The sequence below is a fragment of the Myodes glareolus genome, chromosome 3, assembly GCF_982192425.1.
Source record: "Myodes glareolus chromosome 3, mMyoGla1.1, whole genome shotgun sequence".
Lineage (NCBI taxonomy): Eukaryota > Metazoa > Chordata > Mammalia > Rodentia > Cricetidae > Myodes > Myodes glareolus.
In genome coordinates, this window is record NC_142028.1 from 30995548 (window position 1) to 31015303 (window position 19756).

The 19756-nt window shown below is 36.3% G+C and overlaps 1 protein-coding gene across 23 annotated transcripts in view; it reads left to right on the forward strand.

Moving 5' to 3' along the window:
- The window catches only part of Wnk1 (WNK lysine deficient protein kinase 1), a 112958-nt gene that overhangs the window by 19121 nt on the left and 74081 nt on the right, over positions 1–19756 (forward strand). For all 23 annotated transcript variants that reach the window (XM_085687005.2, XM_085687018.2, XM_085687021.2 and 20 more), the window contains exon 2: positions 9621–9793. In XM_085687005.2, coding sequence (XP_085543131.2) covers positions 9621–9793 — 173 coding nt within the window. The remainder of the gene's footprint in view (positions 1–9620; positions 9794–19756) is intronic.

A 19756-nucleotide genomic window follows, 5' to 3' on the forward strand; every position in this document is an offset into this window, starting at 1 on the left:
CATACTGAAAATGGACCATCGAAATTTATTTCTTACAGCACCCACATGTAGGCAGCTTTGAAATTCCCTGTAACTCCAATTCTAGGAGATTCAACACCTCTGGTTACAAGGGCACTTGCACTTATCTGTATACACAAACTAATATACTATACATTACATGTTTAAACAGTCTTGAGCTATCTTCTTCCCTCCCTGCCTATTTGAGACAATGTCTTACTATGCAGCCCTGGCTATCCTTAAACTCACAGAGATCTTTCTCCTTCTGCCTTCCTAGTACTGGGATTAAAGGCGAGTACCACCATGTCCGGTTTCTGAGCTTTATTTTGAAGTTACTAGTACCTCTACTGTTTTTCATTTCTGTGCTCCTATTGCTTTTCTTGGTGTACCCAGTAAATTACTATTCACTTAAAAATAAATATTTCTTTAAGATTTTTTTTTGCTATATTTGGGTGTTGACTTTTTTTTTAAAAAAAAGCTGTATTCTCATTTCTAGATGGATATTGTATTCAGATAAAGGTTTCATATGCTTTAATTAGAATTTAGTGACATTTTCACAGTTTTATGATTTCTATATAAGGTAAGTATCTGTATATAAGATTGGAGGTTTTCACCTAGTGAAAGTACTTTTAAAAACTAATTTTGTGTAGGATTCTGTAATTTTACTTTTCTTCCTTAACATTCTGCTATTATTAGGCTGGGGAGATAGCTCAAGCTGTAAAATGCTTTAGGACCTTGAGTGTGATCCTCAGAACCCATGTTTTTGTTTTTGTTTTTTTTAAAAAAAGCAAGGTAAAAGCAAGGTATGGTGGTGCATGCATTATAATTTATAATGCCAGTGCTGGGAAGGTGAAGACAAATGGGTCCCTAGGACTCACAAGCTAGTCAGCCAGTCTACCAGACTAGTGAGAGACCTTGTTTCAATTATAATTAAAAAGAAAGGTAAGTTGTAGTGGCATTTCACTTGTATTTTAAAAGATAAAACTTGCCTGAGTTTCAGAAAAGTAAACAGCCACACTGGCCAACCTTATTGACCAGGCAGCAATGACACATCTTTAATCCCTGTAGCCACAGTAGTTTGCCATAGAAACCAGGTGGTAGTGGTGCACACCTTTAATCCCAGAACTAGGAAGAATTATAAAATGGAAGGAGGCAGTTCTCAGTCTCATTCTGAGATTCCTGGAGGCAGGATTGCCATTTTTGGACTGAGGTTGGGGTAAGAACCAGTGGCTGGCTGTTTGGCTTTTCTGGTCTTCAGGTTGAACCCCAATTTCTCTGAGTTTTTATTAATCGTGCTTCAATAGGTATAGCTCCTGAGGAACAGCTCCCGGGAGAAAAGAAACTATCCTGGTATTTTTTCTTCTGGACATATTTTGCTTTTGGAAACTACTTAAATGAATAATGAATGTTTCCCTCTTTTCATTAGAGTTTTTCTTTTTGGTCTTAAGTTTTCTCTGCCATCTGTTCTTGTTTGGCAAATAAACTCCTGTAAATATGTGTTTTTTACTTTGAGAAATGTTTCAATTGGAAAACTTCTACACTTGATTTTTTTTCTGTTTTTTGTTTGTTTGTTTTCTGAGAAGTATTTTATTTGTTTGTTGGGAATCTTGCAATTACTGTTGCCTGCCCTTTTTAATCTATTATCTGACATTCTGTTTGGGCTACTTTTGAAAAAAAAATTTTTTTCTATTCACTACCAGCCAACTTCTGTTTGTGAGTTTATCTTTAATTTCTGTAAGTTCTTTGGTCCTATCCCCGTCATCTTGTTTTAGACTCATAACATATTTTATGCACCCTAAAAGCAGATGATTCCTCTTGACTTCTCTTGTTTTTTTTTTTTGAGAATCTTGCTGTGCAACCCATGCTGGCATGAACTCTTTCCTCTTGTCTTATCCTACTCAGTGCTGGGATCACTGGTACGTTATCTTCTAAGTCCTGCGTTATTTGTTCTATTTCTTTAAGTCAGTGCTTCATCATGCATTCTGAAACCTAGCACATAGTACTTATACCCTATTTTCTTGATTCTCCCTTGCCACCACCTGAACAAAATGAAAATAGCTTTGGATACATGCTTCAGTGAATTTATTGAGAAGCTCACTAGCTTTGCAGTACATTTACACATTGACCCTCTTGTGCTGACATTTTTTGCATGACTTTCCAGTTCAGTGCTAGTACACTATATGAGTTTTTAATCAGTTCTGTTTTATTGGCTTCTCCTTTGATGACACAACCTTCAGAAAGAAATGTTAATTTTTATCTCATGTATGACATTTGATGCTGAAAAACTTTCTGTTTGATTCCCATTTCTCTTCTCTTTCTTTGGATCCCTTTTAAGCTTGACTGCTTTCTTTAGAGAGTTGCAGTAGTGCTAGGCCCTATATAGCTAAAGTTTAGCCCTTTGAGTTAGTTGTCTTCATATTGGCCTCTGCTATTTTACTTATACACTTATAAGTAGATTCTTCTTCTTTTACAATAAATAGAATGAAAATAAAGATAAGCTATAGTGAGAATGGGCTAACAGAAGTACAAAACCAGACTATATTTATGATTTTTAATGGAGAATTAAAAAATTGTGGCATGATTTCAGAATAATTCTTAGAAGATTCCATGAGATGTAAGGGGCATTTTACCTTTCCCCCTGTGATTATCATACTTTTTACGTATTGAGAAAAATTCAACTAATGTAAATAATTTTTTCTATGGGGTAGACCCAGTTTTATTTCAGGGATACTACTTTGGAACGTTATAAGAAAATCTGAATAGCATTTTATTTATGCTGTAAGTTTGGCCACAACAAATTCAAGGGTGATTTTCCTATTGTATCTCAGTATGCAATTTTTTTTGAAAAGTTGTGAGTGTGTGTGTATGTATGTGAGAGAATTATTTTGCTTCTTAGTAGTTATTTACCCACTCTCTACTCTTCTGATATTATCAAGAGTAATAAAATAGGGGTTGGGGAGATGTCTCAGTGGTTAAGAACACTTTCTGCTCTTTCAAAGTCTGGGTTGGGCTACCAGTACCATCGTGGCAGGTTATAAATATCTGTAACTCTGTGGGATCTGATGCCCTCTTCTGGCCTCTATGAACACTATACATATGTTCACATATATGCACTCAGACATAAACACATGAACATAAAATAAAATTCTTTTAATTTTTAAGCTAATAAATATTTGTCATTTAAAATTGCTATTATATAGTATTCTCAGAGAATATTCGAGACTTAAATAATTTTAACGTAATTTAAAATACTGATCATTTTTTAAAAACTTTCTGTAGATAGTAATTGGAATTTGTACTTAAGTTGTTTCAGACTGCTTTATTATCCGCATGAAAATAATTTTTATCACAATACTTACCATCAATTTTTGGTACTTATTTTTGAAGATGGGATAGATGCTCGGGTTTTTTGCTAAGTCAGTGTGGTGCACGGTGATAAGGAGGGAGGACTCTAATATTGACCTAATTTTTTTAATCAAAGAATTCCAGACATGTCATCCATATTTTGATATATAGAATTATCATAGTGGGGCCTTAATTTAGTAGTAAGACTTCACATATAACCAAATATAAAATATCATAGAAATTAAAAGGACTTGAGGACTAGATTTTCTTTTTTTTTTTGAGATGGGTTATAGATTTTCAAAAGTTCGATTTTAATTAATAAAAGCCAGTTTCATTTTTCTTTTGGAATCAGTAAAAGGTTCCCAAATGGATGAGGTTGATATAAAAACAAACAAGCAGAGAGATGTCCAGTAAAAGGATCTAAACTGAATTTTTTTAAAACTAAGTTTGTAAATTGGATTTATTTACTTTGTATTGGGAAGAGAAAGACTGTTGTACTAGGGGACCCATGTACTATAGCACACATGTGGAGGCCAGAGGACAACTTGTGGAAGTCAGTTCCCCTTCCACTGTGGGAGTCTGAGGCATTGCACTCAGGTTACTAGGTTGTATAGCAAACACTTTTCCCACCGTGCTATTTTGCTGTGCACTTCCCCTTTCTTTACTTATTATTTTTAGTGAAATATTTCTGAAAAATTAATTCTTTTTTCAGCTTATAACATAATTACATTACTCCCTTCTTCCCCCTCCTTCCTCCAAACCCTCTCATATACCTCTCCTTGCTTTCAAATTCATAGCCTTTTTAAATTTGTTGTTAGTATGTGCATATATGTATATACAAATTTATATTTCTAAATATAACCTACTAAGTCTGTATAATGCTGCTTGTATGCTTGTTTTCAGGGCTGATCATTTGATATTAGATAACCAGTTGGTGTACTTTTCCTGCAAAGATTATTTCTCCTACTCTTAGGCATTTTTTTGGTTACTTGTAGTTCTTTGGGTAGGGTTGAGGCCTTGTGGACTTTCTAAATGACAACATTTCTATAGAACAATGAACTGAAGTTGGGTACATTATACTAAGCATTGGTATTGTGTTTTTCGGAAAGGTGAAGTTTATGAGTCAATAAAAAATTAGAGTAACTGGTAGGATTGGAGTTAACAAGCAGTTGTGAACTTTCCTTTGTGAGTGCTGAGATCTAAACTTGGGCCCTCTGGAAGAGAACAGTACTCATTTTTATCTACTGAACCTTTTCTCTCCAATCCTAGTTTGTGCTTTTGAGACAGGGTCTCATTAATAACCTAGGCTGGTCTCATTCATAATCCTATCTCAAATTCCCTTGGTTTTACCACAACTGGTCCAATGTGGTCTTTTTCTTAAAGACATATTTGAGGTTAACTGTTGGCTCACAAGTAGATTCTGTTTAATTTTGTTTCTCCTACCACTTTCAGAATTATTTGATATAGTGCTAATGATAAGCTGTTCTGTGGGGGAAAAGAGAGGACTTTTGGTTCCTTCAGTTGTCCTGGGGTACCAAAATTTGAGGTAACCGTAGTTTCCTCTGGAACTAGCAGTGGTGATGACACAGACCCAGCTCCATGATGTCACCCTCTGCAGAGTTAGTTTCCCTAAGCTTTTAAAGGACCTTGACTTAGGTTCAGTTGTGATGCAGAAAAGAATTCCAGGCCTAGCTGATATGATAAACAGAACTGAAGAGTTTAGTTATTTTTTTAAATAAAGTATGTGTATATGGGTATGTGCATGCATGCACATATATGTACATGTGTCATTGCATGCCTGTAGAGGTCAGAGAATAAACTTTAGAATTGGTTCTGCTTTTATGTTGATTCTAGAGAATAAACTTGAGCTTATATGGCAAGTGTCTTACCCACTCACCTATCTTGTTGATTTTAAAGATATTTTAATAAAATTGAAGTATAAGTGTTAGGAGAAAAAGACATTCCCCTCAGAGTGTGGATGTGGGCTTTTCCAAAAGTAAGTAAGACATATCCAAATATAGATATAGACATCCTTTTTTTTCCCTGGATTTTTTTTTTTCTCCTGGGTTTTCGAGACAGGGTTTCTCTGTAGCTTTGGAGCCTGTCCTGGAACTAGCTCTTTTAGATTAGGCTGGCTTTGAATTCACAGAGATCCACCTGCCTCTGCCTCCTAAGTGCTGGGATTAAAGGCATGCACCACCGCTAATATAGGCTTCTTAAAGAGTGTCACAATTAATTGTCCTGTGTACTAAAGTTTGGTGGCCCAGAAGTTACATTGGGGCCGGGTGGTGGTGGTGCACACCTTTAATCTCAGCACTCGAGGGCAGAGACAGGTGGAGCTCTGTGAGTTCGAGGCCAGCCTGGTCCACAGAGTGAGTTCCAGGACAGGCTCCAAAGCTATAGAGAAACCCTGTCTCAAAAACAAAAAACAAAAACAAAAACAAAATAGTTAACATCTCAGAAAGTTGCTAGAAAACCTTTGTGGTGTTTGTTTTCCCTTGGGAAGTCAGATTATAAAATGATTCTGTAAATGCCTTGAGCAGAGTTATAATCTGATAAGGTAAAACCAGAAACAACTAGAGTTGCACAAGGAGTTTAGTACTCATCCTTTCTCTGTAAATGGGGTTTCTGGCGAGATTCCTAGAAACTTTCAGGTTTATAGCTGGAAAGCAAGTGAGAACGGCCTTAAGCAGTTGTTAATTGTTACAAAATTATTTCTTCTTTGCTTGCTAAAAGTTGGATTTATGGGTAAGGATCTGCAGCCCTTTAGCTCCCAAGATTTTTTTGTCTTTGTACTTGTTTCAGAACTGGAATATTCTCTTTTCCAGTGCGGGAATTGTTGATCCCTTACTTGCAAATAGATGTTTTGTTTTCCAGTGTCCCTTTCATTTACATATATGGATTTCTAGGTGCTTGGCTGGGTGATAGCTCTAGCCAGGACCTTCCTGACGCCTTGTTTTCTGTTGGTGGGCATCTCCAAAGTGGCACAGCAGCAGCTAGCCATTCAGCCTATTCAGTTTGTTTCTGTGGGCCTTTCTGCTTCTGTATTATTAATGACTCCAAAACCCCTATGTATCTATTTTTTGGCATGTTTTTGGTGTTTTGTTTTTTTTTTTTTTTTTTGAGACAGGGTTTCTCTGTGTAACAGTCGTAGCCATCATCACCCGGCCCATTTTGCCTTTTAAGATTTTTGTGATATCTGGGGCAGAGTTATACAATACTTGTCTAAGATGGGTGGTGGTGGCACATGCTTTTAGTCCTAGCACTTGGGAGGCAGACTCCTTGACCCTCTAGAGTTTTTCTTGTTAAACTGTTCTGCTTTTGTTTGGAGATTTGTTTATTTTGTAGTGTGGAGGGAAATGGGGTATCATTAGCCTAGTCTAACATCATACTTTCAATCTTGAATGCTAAGATCATAGGCATGCCACCACCATCCTAGCCTGACCTATATTCTTTATGGATGGCCATGTATTGGCTCCCTCCCCCATATATATTTCAGATTCACTTGCATTTTTATTTGGAAGGCATCTGGTTTAGCTTCATCTCTCCTTTATATCTGGAGCAGAGTCTAAGAACCCGGCACATGTCTTTTGTATCCTTGCCTCCCTTGAGCTATAAAGTTTAATTAATAATGGTAGTAATAAAAAGATACTAAACAAGAATGTGTTGTAATAACTGAAAAGAAAATTAGTGAAGATAGTGATATATCTGAGAATCAGGAACCTAAAGAAAGCAATGGATAATGAGAAATTAATAAAAATAAGTCTCACATGCACACATGTATGCATTTCTGCACATAAAATCTTGTAGAGAGTGAAGGATGGGAGGAGGTTATTTTAGAGAGAGAGAGAGAGAGAAAAGTTGACAGTTTTCCTGAATTAAACACAAGCACTTAAATTTTATTTTTAAAAAACTATTAGAGTGGGCATTGATGATTCACATCTATAATCCCAGCATTTGGGAGACTGAAGTAGGACTGCAAGTTCAAAATTATCTGGACCTACATACCAAACCTTCCCAGAAAGTAAAAAGAAGTTGTTTAAGCATATTACTGACACTGATAAAGTAAACAAGAGAGTATGATTTTACACTCACCAAAATGACAAAGTTGATATGTGGTAGGTAACTACCACATGTGCTCTTCAGCATGTGTAGCAGTGGTAATCTTCAGGTGCAAGATTGTGTCTAGACTGTGTAGGCTGCTGTAATGAAACTTAGATGGCTTTAATTTATATATAATAGAAAAAGATTGACAGTTCAGATAACTGGGAAGCTCAAGGTCAAAGTGCCAACAGGTTCCATTTATGGTGACTACTTTTTGTACAGAGAACTTGTATCATGTTCTTGTTGCATCCTCACAAGGTAGAAGGGTCAGAGGAGATTAACTTGTTACCTGAAGGATATCCCCTCCACCTATAAAGTCACACTTAAAGAGCCTACCTCCTAATATCTTAGAGGTTAAGAATTCAGTGTGAGTCATTTAGAGCATAGCAAAAGCACATAAGAACAGAAAAGAAATTACATTTTAGTATTAGTATTATTTTTTTATTTTTTTAATTTATTATGTATACAACATTCTACCTCCATGTATGCCTGCAGTCCAGAAGAGGGCGCCAGATCTCATTACAGATGGTTGTGAACCAACATGTGGTTAGATTTCCACATGGTGTGTTAGGTTCCCTAGTACTGGACTCATGAATGGTTGTGCTCTATCATGCTGGTGTTAGAATCTGAACCTAGGTTCTTTCCAAGACCAGCAACGGCTCTTAACTGATGAGCCAACTGCTCTTTAACTGCTGAGCCATCTCTTTAGTCCTATACGTTTATAAATCTTAAAGTTTGTAAATCCTACAAGAAACAGTGCCCTGCTGGGATTGGTGACCCATGCCGTTAATCTCAGCACTCAGGAGACAGATGTTGGTGCATCTTTGTGAGTTCAAGGACAGACTGAACTACATAAGCTAGTTCCAGAACAGCCAGAGTTATCTAGAGAGAGTTTGTCTAAATAAAACAAAAAAATCTAGTGTCCTATATAAGTTATATATACAAGTCCAAAAAGATTAACAGTGAAACCTTAATTGTATTGGAGAAGCAACAAATGAGAAAGTGCCTAAAGATTCCTGAGTAGAGTAAGTAATGTATAAATTGTGTTATGTTCAATTTTCTTTTACAGAATATAAAAACCATATAATTCTTATATATCTAAATTCTGGATAATGTTCATTCAAGGGTAAGGAGTAGGAAGGAGGGGCCAAAAGTTACTTGGAGGACTTTATAAATGAGGTGTGTAATATTAAATCACTTAATTTTACAAAAATACTGTAATATTAAGTCATATTAGTTTTGCTGGGAATACTTCATTAAAGTATTGTGACAGTGAGTGGCTAGAGATAGTTTCCATTTTAATAAAACAGAACAATCAACACATTGTGTATATGAACTTTGTTAAGGTATAAAAACAAATTGGATCCTTTTTCTATTTTTCACTTCAGATAGGAAATAAATTGGTTTTTGTAAAGGCACCAAGAACATTAAACACATGATGAAAACATACTAGCTAGATTGCTTAATTCTCGTAAGTTTTGTTGGGTGATGCAGTATAGTCATAAAGTTGTAATTAATGCAAAGATAGAACTGTAGTTATTTTTTGCCTTCAAAAACCAATGACTATTCCATGATGATTAATTAGCTGTTGAGACTGATTTTGGTGGTTTTTTGTTTTTTGTATTATTTTGTTTTTAGAGACAGAAACAGAATTTCTCTGTGTAATAGCTCTGGCTGTTCTGGAACTAGCTCTGTGGACCAGGCTGGCCTCAAACTCACAGAGATCTTCCTGCCTCTGCTTCCTGAGTGCTGGGATTTAAGGCATGTGCTGCCACCATTTGGCTTGTTAACTGATTTTGGAAGTATAGCAAATGACATATTTTAGATATATATTGATACTAATGATAAATAATATCAAGCATCACTTTATAGTCCAATTTCTTTAAGTATGCAGTAGTCTGTTATCAGACACTTAGGGCATGAAGATGATTGTTATTAGTGTTTCTGTTTAATTTTAATGCTATTTATTATAAATACATAATTAGCACACTTTTTAGACGAGTTTTTGAACTTGCCATCTTTCCGCCTCAAGCCATTCTTCTGCTTTAAGAGGATACCTTAGTGCTGAGATTGCAGCCTTGTGCCATCATGCCCAGTTTATTTAGCATCTTAATATAGTCATGTGACTTGTTTGTTATCATTTTATACTACATTGTTTTGTTCTTTTCTTTTAGGATCGAAAGTTAACAAAGTCTGAAAGGCAGAGATTCAAAGAAGAGGCAGAAATGTTAAAGGGTCTTCAACACCCCAACATTGTTCGATTCTATGATTCCTGGGAATCCACAGTAAAAGGAAAAAAATGCATTGTTTTAGTGACTGAACTAATGACATCTGGAACACTTAAAACGTAAGTCTATCAATATTTAAAAAGATGTAGCAAGAAGGTCCAGATAATCTCATTTTAGATCTATTTTCTTCATTGTTTAGCCTAGCAAGGCAGAACTAATTCTTTCAGCCTTCATGATACCATGTGTTTTTCCTACCTACAAAATTCTCTTGTATATAAAATGGTATGGTTGGTGATTGCTTATTGGCAACTATTGGAATGTGGTTGTTGCTGAATAAACCTATTTAATTTTAAGTCATATTGATTGGTATTTCTAAAGTTAAATGGTTTAGGGATTAGAAATCAATGACAAGGTTGCCCTCTAGTGGTTAAAATGAGATTAAACTAGATAAACAGATTAAACTACATTAAGAAATTTGATCACATTTTGTTTTTTACTATATGTATGCAACTAGCTAAGTCTTTATTTATCATAGCACTAAAAATTAAAACCAAAATAGCTAGACGTGTTATCCACTTGAGAGAAATAGGTAACATAGAAGTACCTAGAACTTTGGGTGAAAAGATGGGGTATACTTTTAAAATCACAGATTTGTCAAGAGTACCTGTTTATTATATTAAGAAAGGAAGCTATTGTAGAGTACATGGTATAAGTTTGTTATGGGAGAAATTAATTTTTGATTACATTTTTAAAAGCTATTTTATTTTAAATTACTTTTGTGTGGGTTTGTGTACATGTAACACCAAAGCCAAAGGTATCTGATTACCTGAAGCTGGAGTTACAGGTGATTGTAAGTCACCTGATGGGTGCTGGAAGCTGAACTCTGCAAGAGCAACAAGCACTTAACTCCTGGTTCATCTCTCCAGCTCTCTTATTATTATCACTATTACTTTTATTGCTAAATTTTTTTTTTTTTTGAGAAAGGGTTTTTTTCTGTAGTCCTGGCTATCCTGGAACTTGCTCTGTAGACCAGGGTGGCCTCCATCTCAAAAATCTGCCTGCCTTGCTTCCTGAGTGCTGGCATTAAAGACTTGTACCACCATGCCCAGTTTATTATTTTATATGTGTGTGAGAGAGAATATATAAATGAATGTCTTGTGTGTGGATATTTACAGAGGCTAAAAGAGGATGTTTGACCCCTTGGAGCTAGAGTTACATGTAGTTGTAAGCTGCTGGGTATGGGTGTTAACAACCAAATTCTTGATCTTCTGGAAGAGCAACAATTAACTACTGAGCTACCCTTGTAGCCTAGACCCTAAGTAACTGAATTTTAAAAATTTAGTGTGGTGTGTTATTTGTTCTCTTATTTTTATTTTGAGGATGGATGTGGTTTGAGACAAGGTCTTACTATATAGCTCAAGGTGGCCTGATACTATAGATCAGGCTGCAGGCTGGCCTCAAACTCAAAAATAGGCCTGCCTCTACCCCTTTAGTGCTTGGATTAAAGGTATATGCCACCACCACCTGTCATATTTTATTTTACTTTTATTTTTTGTGTGTGTGTGTGTATGTGTGTAGGTATATGTATCATGGTGTCAGTGTCAAAGGGTAAATTGTGGGACTCAGTTCTTTCCTACCATGTGGATCATGGAGGTGGAGCTCCAGGTTTGTTGGTAGGAGGTTTTACCCACTGAACCATCTGTCTATCAGATAGTACTGAGCTGATTCATATTAGGTCAGTTTGGAACATAGTTTTTTGTCCCCTGATTATAGTCACTGATTTGCATGTGTCATTGAATGCTCTAATTTTTATTTTTAATCCAGTGTCTTCAGCTCTTCCTGTTCTTCCAGGCTCCTTAATATTCACATTCCTGGTTTTTCTACTATGCTTTACTTTGTAGCACTATGTCTGAAACTTGATAAATACCTGAGTGGATTAAAGAAAATTGTGTGGTAGTTGTGTGTCTATCTACATTTTGAGATTATTTTCACTGGTTCAGATTCCTAGTTGATTGTCAGTATTCTGTCAGACATACCTAAGAGCACACTACAGTGGTTTAGTCGTGTCTTGCTTGTTTATTTTTTATTTATCTTATCTATTTTCAAAATGATTTGTGGGGCTAGAGTGGCTCAGTGTTGTAAGATTCCTCTTGCAAAGGACCCATGTTTGATTTTCATCATTCACATGGTGGATCACAAACATCTGTGATCCAGAGGATCTGATACCTTCTGACTTTTGTGGTCACCAAACATGCATGTGGTACACACACACACACACACACACACACACACACACACACACGTGCAAAAACACAAAAAATTAATATTAATATTTTCATGATTTATTTTTTTATTCATGTGTTAAGTGTGTACATCTGTGTGAGTGTATGCCATATGTGTGTGGGAATCTTTGAAGGAGGGAAGAGGGTGGCAGATCTCTTAGAGCCGGAGTTACAGGATGTAGGGGTTTGCCTGATATGGGTGCTAGAAAATGAACTCTAACCTCTTTAAGAGTAACAAGTACTCTTAATCATTGAACCATGTCTCCAATGCCTTACTTAGTCACTCACCCCCCAGCAGGGTTAAGAATAATCCCCAGAAAAATAATGAGATAAATCAGAGTTATACCAGATATTGTGCATGAGGAATTGTGTGTAAACCGAGACTGCACTTGAGTTTCCTGGCCATTCAGACCCAAATAATCATACAGAAACCATATTAATTTTAACACTGTTTGGCCAATGGCTCAAGCATATTCTTAGCTAACTCTTACATCTTAACCCATTTCTATTATTTTATATTTTACCATGATGCTTGTGGTTTATTACCTCACATCCTGCATCTTGGGTGGATACATGGTGTCTAACTGACTCTGCCTTCTTTCTCCCATCATTCAGTTTAATTTTCCTGCCTAGCTACAGTCTGCCCTGCCATAGGCCAAAGCAACTTCTTTTTTAACTAATGGTAATAAAATAATACATTTACAGCATACAGAGGGGTAGCCCACATCAATTGGGTTCTTGTTTCTGTATCCACATAGTGACAAAAGGACCTTGGAAATCGGCAGAGAGGATTAGAATATTATCTGTGTCAGAAATCTAATTGCCTATAATTGGCACTCCAATCAGTAAAAACTACAAGAAAGCTTTTGCCCTCTGGATTGAAAGTAGGACCTCTGAAAAATACTAAAGTGCTGTCCTTGCCCTACTTTCCTCTCCAATTGCTATCAGTGCCTCTTCTTTATAACTGTTCCTGTCACATATATTATAGAATATATAAAATATGTGAAAAATAATATATAAAAACTCTACTGCCTAGTTAGTGCAGGACACTCAAGCCAACAGATATATGCCATAAATTATTCCAGTAGAAATTTCCAGGTACATTTTCATAGTTCACTGGTCACACTACAGTGTCAACAGCCAAACTTTCAAAAGTGATGTGGTAGTTTGAATGAGAATGGTCCCCATAGACTCATGCACTTGAATATTTATTTGATTCTCAGTTGATGGGATTGTTTGGGAAGGATTATAGGTGTGGTCTTTTTGGAGGAAGTATGTCATTGGTGGGGAGACCTTAAGTTTTCATAAGACTAGCATCACTCCTAGTCTTTTTCTCTTGTCTGCTACTTGTGGATCAGTATGTGAGCTCTCATCTGTTCCTGCTGCCATGTCTTTGCTTCACCATCATGGACTCTGAAACTGTAAGCCCAGTTAAGTGCTTTCTTTTAATATGTACCTTGGTCATGGTATTTTGCTATGGCAATCGGAAAGTAATTAAGGCAGGTTACTTCACAGCTAAATAACTAATCAACAAAAACCATGAACACACACAACCAGAAATTAATACTGAACCAGTTAAAGCTGCTGTAGGCGATTCTGAAAGTAAATAAGGATGAAAACAAATATACAGTTATATAAGGAGGGGAATGAAAATGAATAGAAGACATAAAAAAGAAATGAGACTCCATCAAGAAAAGGACAGGTACAATTGTTAAAGATCTGGAGAACATTTATGCCTAAGAACAAATCATTAAAATTAAAATTTCACAAGGGCTCAGAGTATACGCCTGTATATCCAAGTATTAAGGAGGCAGAGACAGACAGGTCTCTGTGAGGGCAGCCTGGTCTATCTAGTGAATTTTATACCAGCCAGGGATGTACAGTAAGACACTGTCTCAAAAAAATAAAATAAAAATTATTCTTTGACAATTTCATACATGGATATTATGTATTGATTATTCTATTCCTCCAATATCTTCTCCCAATTTCTGCTACTCTCCCTTCTCCTTTCAACTCTTTCCCCCATGTTCATCCCTTATTGTTTTGTGACTTGTTAAGTTTAACCAGTATGAACTTTAGTTTGGAATTGTCTATTGGAGTTTGGTGGGTTTCTTAGTGGGTAAAAAATAGTCATTGAAGACAATGACTATTCTTTCCCCATAATCAGTAATCAATAATTCAGCAAAGGGGAAGGTAGGGCCCTGTGAAACTCTGTCCCCTACTGTGAGATCATTATTGCAATGGTGGAGTCATGCCTGGAAGATAGTCCCATAGTCCTTACCCCTACTTCTGCTTCTTATATTTTTTTTCTGCTTCAATTCTACACTGTTCCTTGAGATTTAGAAGAGATGGTAACAAAGGTTCTGTTCAGGGTTGGACACTCAACTATCGCTTATTCTCAGAAACTTGAGCAGCTGTCAGTTTCTTTGTTTACCTCTGTTCATTGCAAAGAGAACCTTCTCTAAGGCTAAAAAGAGCATTTGTCTGTGGGTATAAACTGAAAAATTGTCTGTGGTTATTACTGTTGTTTTGCTTAACAACAGTAGTAAGGTCTTGAACCCAACAGGGCTCATATCAGATACTTTGCATTTTATGAGATACTTACATTATAATTCATAACAGTAAAATTACATTTATGGAGTAGCAGTGAAATGTTACGGTTTGAGGTAACCACAACATGAGGAACTGTATTAAAGGGTTGGAGCAAAAGGAAGGTTGGGAACCACTACCTTAGATCCTAAAACTTCCCAACAATGGGTTTTTGACAAGGTTTATTATACCAGGTATAAATTCTCTTATGTATGGAAAAAAATGTTCTGTAGCAGTTCTCTGCTACCTCTGGCTCTTGAAATCTTTTTACCTTCCTCTTCAGCAGTGATCCGTGAGCCACAGAGGGAGGAGGTGTGTCATAGATGTCCCATTTCGGGCTGAGCACTTAGTAGTGCTCTAATCTAATTCTACATCTTGACCAGTTGTCAGTCTGTATTAATCACTATCTGCTGCAAAAAAAGAAGCTTTTCTTGAATATTGATAGATACACTAGTATATAGGTATAATGATAAGCCATTAGGAGTCATTCTAATACTATGTCCATTTCATAGAATAATAGTAGCAGGTTTTCACCTAGAGTGTATAACCTAGTAGCCATGGTAGTACCAGGCATATGTTCTGTCTTAAGTCCAACCATAAAGTGTCTGCTTACTCCCATAACATTTGTGCCAATATTATATCAATGGTATATCTTGCCAGGACAGGTCTAATTATAGCTCACAGAGTTCTCAACTGAGCAGGACTGTCAATTACTTTCACTCCTCAGTAGCATGCCTAGCACCTTCCAGCACTATGAGAACTTGTCAGTAGAGATGAAATTTCTGCCTTGATTTCTCCATGTTCTTTTACACAAGTATGTGATGTTTTCACTAAAGGTTCTTGCCATCAGTTTCAGGAGGGTAACCTAGAACAGTGGCAATAGTAATGTTTAGGTGGGGTCTGTGGGACCCCAGTGGCTAGCAACTCTACAGATAACTCATTCTTGGTACATAGAGTATTTTTTAATAACATTTTTATTCTTAGATAATTTTATATATCATATCTTGTTTATAGTCACCCAACCTCTCCCCCAAAACAGGTTTTTTGTTTGTTTGTTTGTTTTGTTTTTTATTTGTTTGTTTATTTTTCAAGACAGAGTTTGTCTATGTAACAACCCTATCTAGTCCTGGAACTTACTTTGTAGACCAGGCTGACCTTCACCTCATAGAGAGATATGTCTGTCTCTGCCTCCTGAGTACTGGGATTAAAGATGTTTGCCACCACAAGTGGCTTCCAAAACAGGTTTTAAGGATTAAAAGTAATTAGGGTTTAGAGAAGTAGCTCAACAGTTAAGGGAATTGGTTCTCTTCCAAAGGACCCTGGTTCAAGTCCTAGTGGCACATGATGGCTCACAACTGTCTAATCTTCAGAGCATCAGACACCCTATTCTGGCCAGTGTGGACACCAGGCATACACTTGATGCACAGACACATTGAATGTCAAAACACCAATCATAAAAAATTTAAACATAAAAAATTTAAAAACATTAAAAAATTAAAAACAACTTGCCTTTTCCAAATGTAGAGTTATTTTATTTTAGTTCTTTTATTCTTTTATTTTAGTTATTTTAGTTTAGTTTTTCTGAAAGCTCCAGATCTGGTGTGTGTAGAATTTTTAAAAGAAATGATTACTGTATCCTCACCTCTTCACAAGTTTATTGCTATTATTGTACACTTTGATGTAAAACATGTTTCCTATGTAATACTTGTTTTCATACTGTGATTTTTTTTATCGATACATGTATATTTTGTAGCCCTTCACAAAATACATATTTTTCTCCATTAAGTACATGTACTTTAAAGGTGCAAATATGAAAATATTAGTAGATGCTTTTCCTCTCCTCACCCTGCACATGTACAAATAAAATGTGCATATCAATGCATTTTTCAAACAATATCTTCTTTGTAATGATAGATATCAAGAGACTCTTGTACCATCCTCTTCACTTTAGTCATCTTGTGGATTCTGTTGCATATGTACATATTTCATCAATTAACTGGAGATTTGGATAGAAAATATTCAAATTGAGAACTTTTCTTCTGTGACTGCTTTCTGGAATCTCTTCCTCCCTCCTCCATTCTTCTTCCTCCTCCCCCATTCCTTCCCCCTCCCCTCCCCATCTTCTTCTTCCTCCTTCTCCTCCTCCTTCTTCTTCCTCATCCTTTCTTCTTTCTCTTTTCTTCTTTTTCTTTTCTTCTTTCTTCCTTCTTTCTTTCTTCTTTCTTCCTTCTTCTTTTCTTCTTTCTTTTCCTTTCTCCTTTTTCCTTCTTTCTTCTTTCTTCTTCTTCTTTTCTTTTTTGTTTTGTTTCTCTCTGTAGACCAGACTGTCCTGGAACTCAAATTGGCCTGCCTCTGCATCCGGAGTGCTGGAATTAAAAGCGTGAGCTGCAACCACCCAGTTCTTCCTCCCCTTCTTAACTATTTTATTTTTTGAGAATATAATATAATTTTTCACCCCCTTCCCATTTCCTCCCTCTAAGCCCTCCTATGGTACCTGTTCTCCTTGATTCTCTTTCAAATTCATGGCCGCCTCCTCTCCAGTTTTTATGTGTGTGTGTGTGTACACATATTCCAAAGTATATAAGTACCTACTCAGTCTTTATAATGTTACTTACTGTATATGTTTTCAGGGCTGAACATTTTGTATTTGAGAACCTATTTGTGTCCCTTTTCCAGGGAAAGACTAATTTTCCCACTCAGCATTCCTTAATTGTTTATAGGCCTTTGTTTAGAGTAGAGACTTTCTCCCTCCCTTATTAGCCTATCTATTGATGTTTTTGTTCAGGTCAGCTTCTTATATTTATAGTAAACACACAAACTCCCTGTTCTCCAGCTCTTAAAATCTTTCTGCCCCTTCTTCCACAATGATCTTGAGCCTTAGGTGCAGTAGTTGTGTTGTAGATGTGTATCAGTTACGTCTGGACGTTACAACTCTGCATTCTCATCAGTTGTGGTCTGCAATAATGGTCTCTGTCTGTTACTAAGAGAGCTTTCCTTATTGAAGGATAAGAACTGCACTTCTATGGGTATAAGAATACAAATTTAGAATGTAGTTAGGGAGTGTATTGCTTTAGTACAATTTAGTGTACTAAATTTAGTGGCAGTTATAGACTCTCCTCCAATATCCACATCTTCATTAGTTCTAGGTAGTTGACTAGGTTTCCAGTACTAGGCATGATGGCATGATTTCCCTCTTGTTGAGCTGGTCTCTTTCTTTCCTTTTTAAAGTGTATTTTATTATTATGGGTATGGGGAGGAAAGAGAGATGGGTGGAGAGGAGCGAGAATATGAGAATAAATTAGAATATGAATGAGAACAATGTGTGTGTACTAGTCCATATGCATGCCATGGCACAAGTGTAGAGGTCAGAAGACTAAATCCAGCATATACTGCTTTCCTTCCACCATGAATTCCAGAAATCAAACTTAACTCATTAGGTTCGTGCACCAGGTTATCTGGCCTCCTTTTCCATCTTCAAAAAAAAACAAAGGTTTACTTTGTGTGTCTGTATGTCTTTGTGTGTGTGCATGCATGCATGTGCAAACTACCCATATGCAGGTGCTCATAGCGATCATGACAGGGTGTTGGATACCTTGAAGCTGGAGTTAAGGTGGTTATGAGCTGCCTGGCAAGGATGCTGGGAACTGAACTTAGGTCTTTTGGAAGTGTTTAACAAGTGTTCTTAACCACTGAAGCATCTCTCTAGCCTCACCATTCCTTTATTTACCACCATTGAACTGTACTCATAGAACTGTTCTTTATTACACCATGTCCAAAATTTGTTCCATTTACTACATAAGACCTTTCTAAAAATTATTAATTTACTTATGTGTATAAACACATACACGTGTCATGGCATGCATATGGAGATCAAAGAATACTTAATGGGAATCCATTATCTCTTGTGAGTCATGGAGATTGTCAGAAGGCATGCAGCAACTACCTTTACCCACTGAGCAGGAAAGCATGAAGACCTGAGTTCAGTCTTTATAAAGCCCACGTGATAAAAAGCAAGGCATGATTATCTGCTTTACTTCAATAATGGAATCAGATGAGTCCTTGGGGCTTCCTAGCCAGTTGGTCTAGCCTACTTGATAAGATCAGTTAAAGACCCTGACTTAAAATACAAGATGGATGAAATGACATTCAAAGTTGACCTTTCTTTCCACGTGTACATGCATGTACACACATACATGCATACATATATACATAGAGACTCCTTACTCATTGTTTTTCCTTTATTCTCATGTGAAATCACTTTGAATGATTTTATTTTGTTCTTCAATCTTTTTATTTTAAAATTATTAAATTACATTTGTTTATTTGCTTTTGTGTTTGTGTGTATATGGGCAGCACGTGTTGTGGTACACAATTTGGAGGAATTGGTCTGCTCTTTTTTACCTTGGAAGCCATCTTGCCAGTCCATTTTCCTTTCTTTAAAACCAGTTTAGGAATACTTTGACCAGTAGAAGCCACTCTATTATTTTCTAGAAGCAGAATTCTTTTAGTTATATTAATAGTAAACTAATTTTAAAGTATACTTTTTTTTTCTGTTATAGGAATTTTCATACCAACTGCTAATTAGTTTCTCCAAGAACTGGGGTACTCAGTTGGTAAAGTGTTTGCTTAGTGCTGGGTTCTATCCCTAGCACTGCAAAAACTGGGCAGGGTGGTGCATACTTAAAGTTCTAACCTTAGGAAGCAGAGACAGTAGGATCAAGAGTTAAAGATCATCTTTAGTTGTATAGCACGTTTGTAGCCTCACTGGGTTACATGAGACCCATTCTCACATACATACATACATACATACATACATACATACATACATACATACATACAAAAAATGAAAGAAGGATGCAGAAGAATTGCAAGTTTGAAGCTAACCTGGCCTACATAGATCCTTTCAAAAACAAACTACTAGCCAGAAAAATAATTAAGATCACTTGCTGCACAGTCTTGAGGACAAGAACTCAGATACCAGCACCCAGGTAACAAGCCAGGCAACTGGTAAACACCTGTAGCTTCAGTTCCAAGGAATTCAACTGTCTCTTTTGACTTCTACATATGGCATAGGTGCATGTAATCCCCTACTCCACATGCACATACTTATAGTCACACATAAAAATAAATATTTTCAATAAGAGTTTATTACTCAACTATAAAAATATTTTAAGGACTTATTTCTTGTCTTTAAATAGAATTTCATTTTAA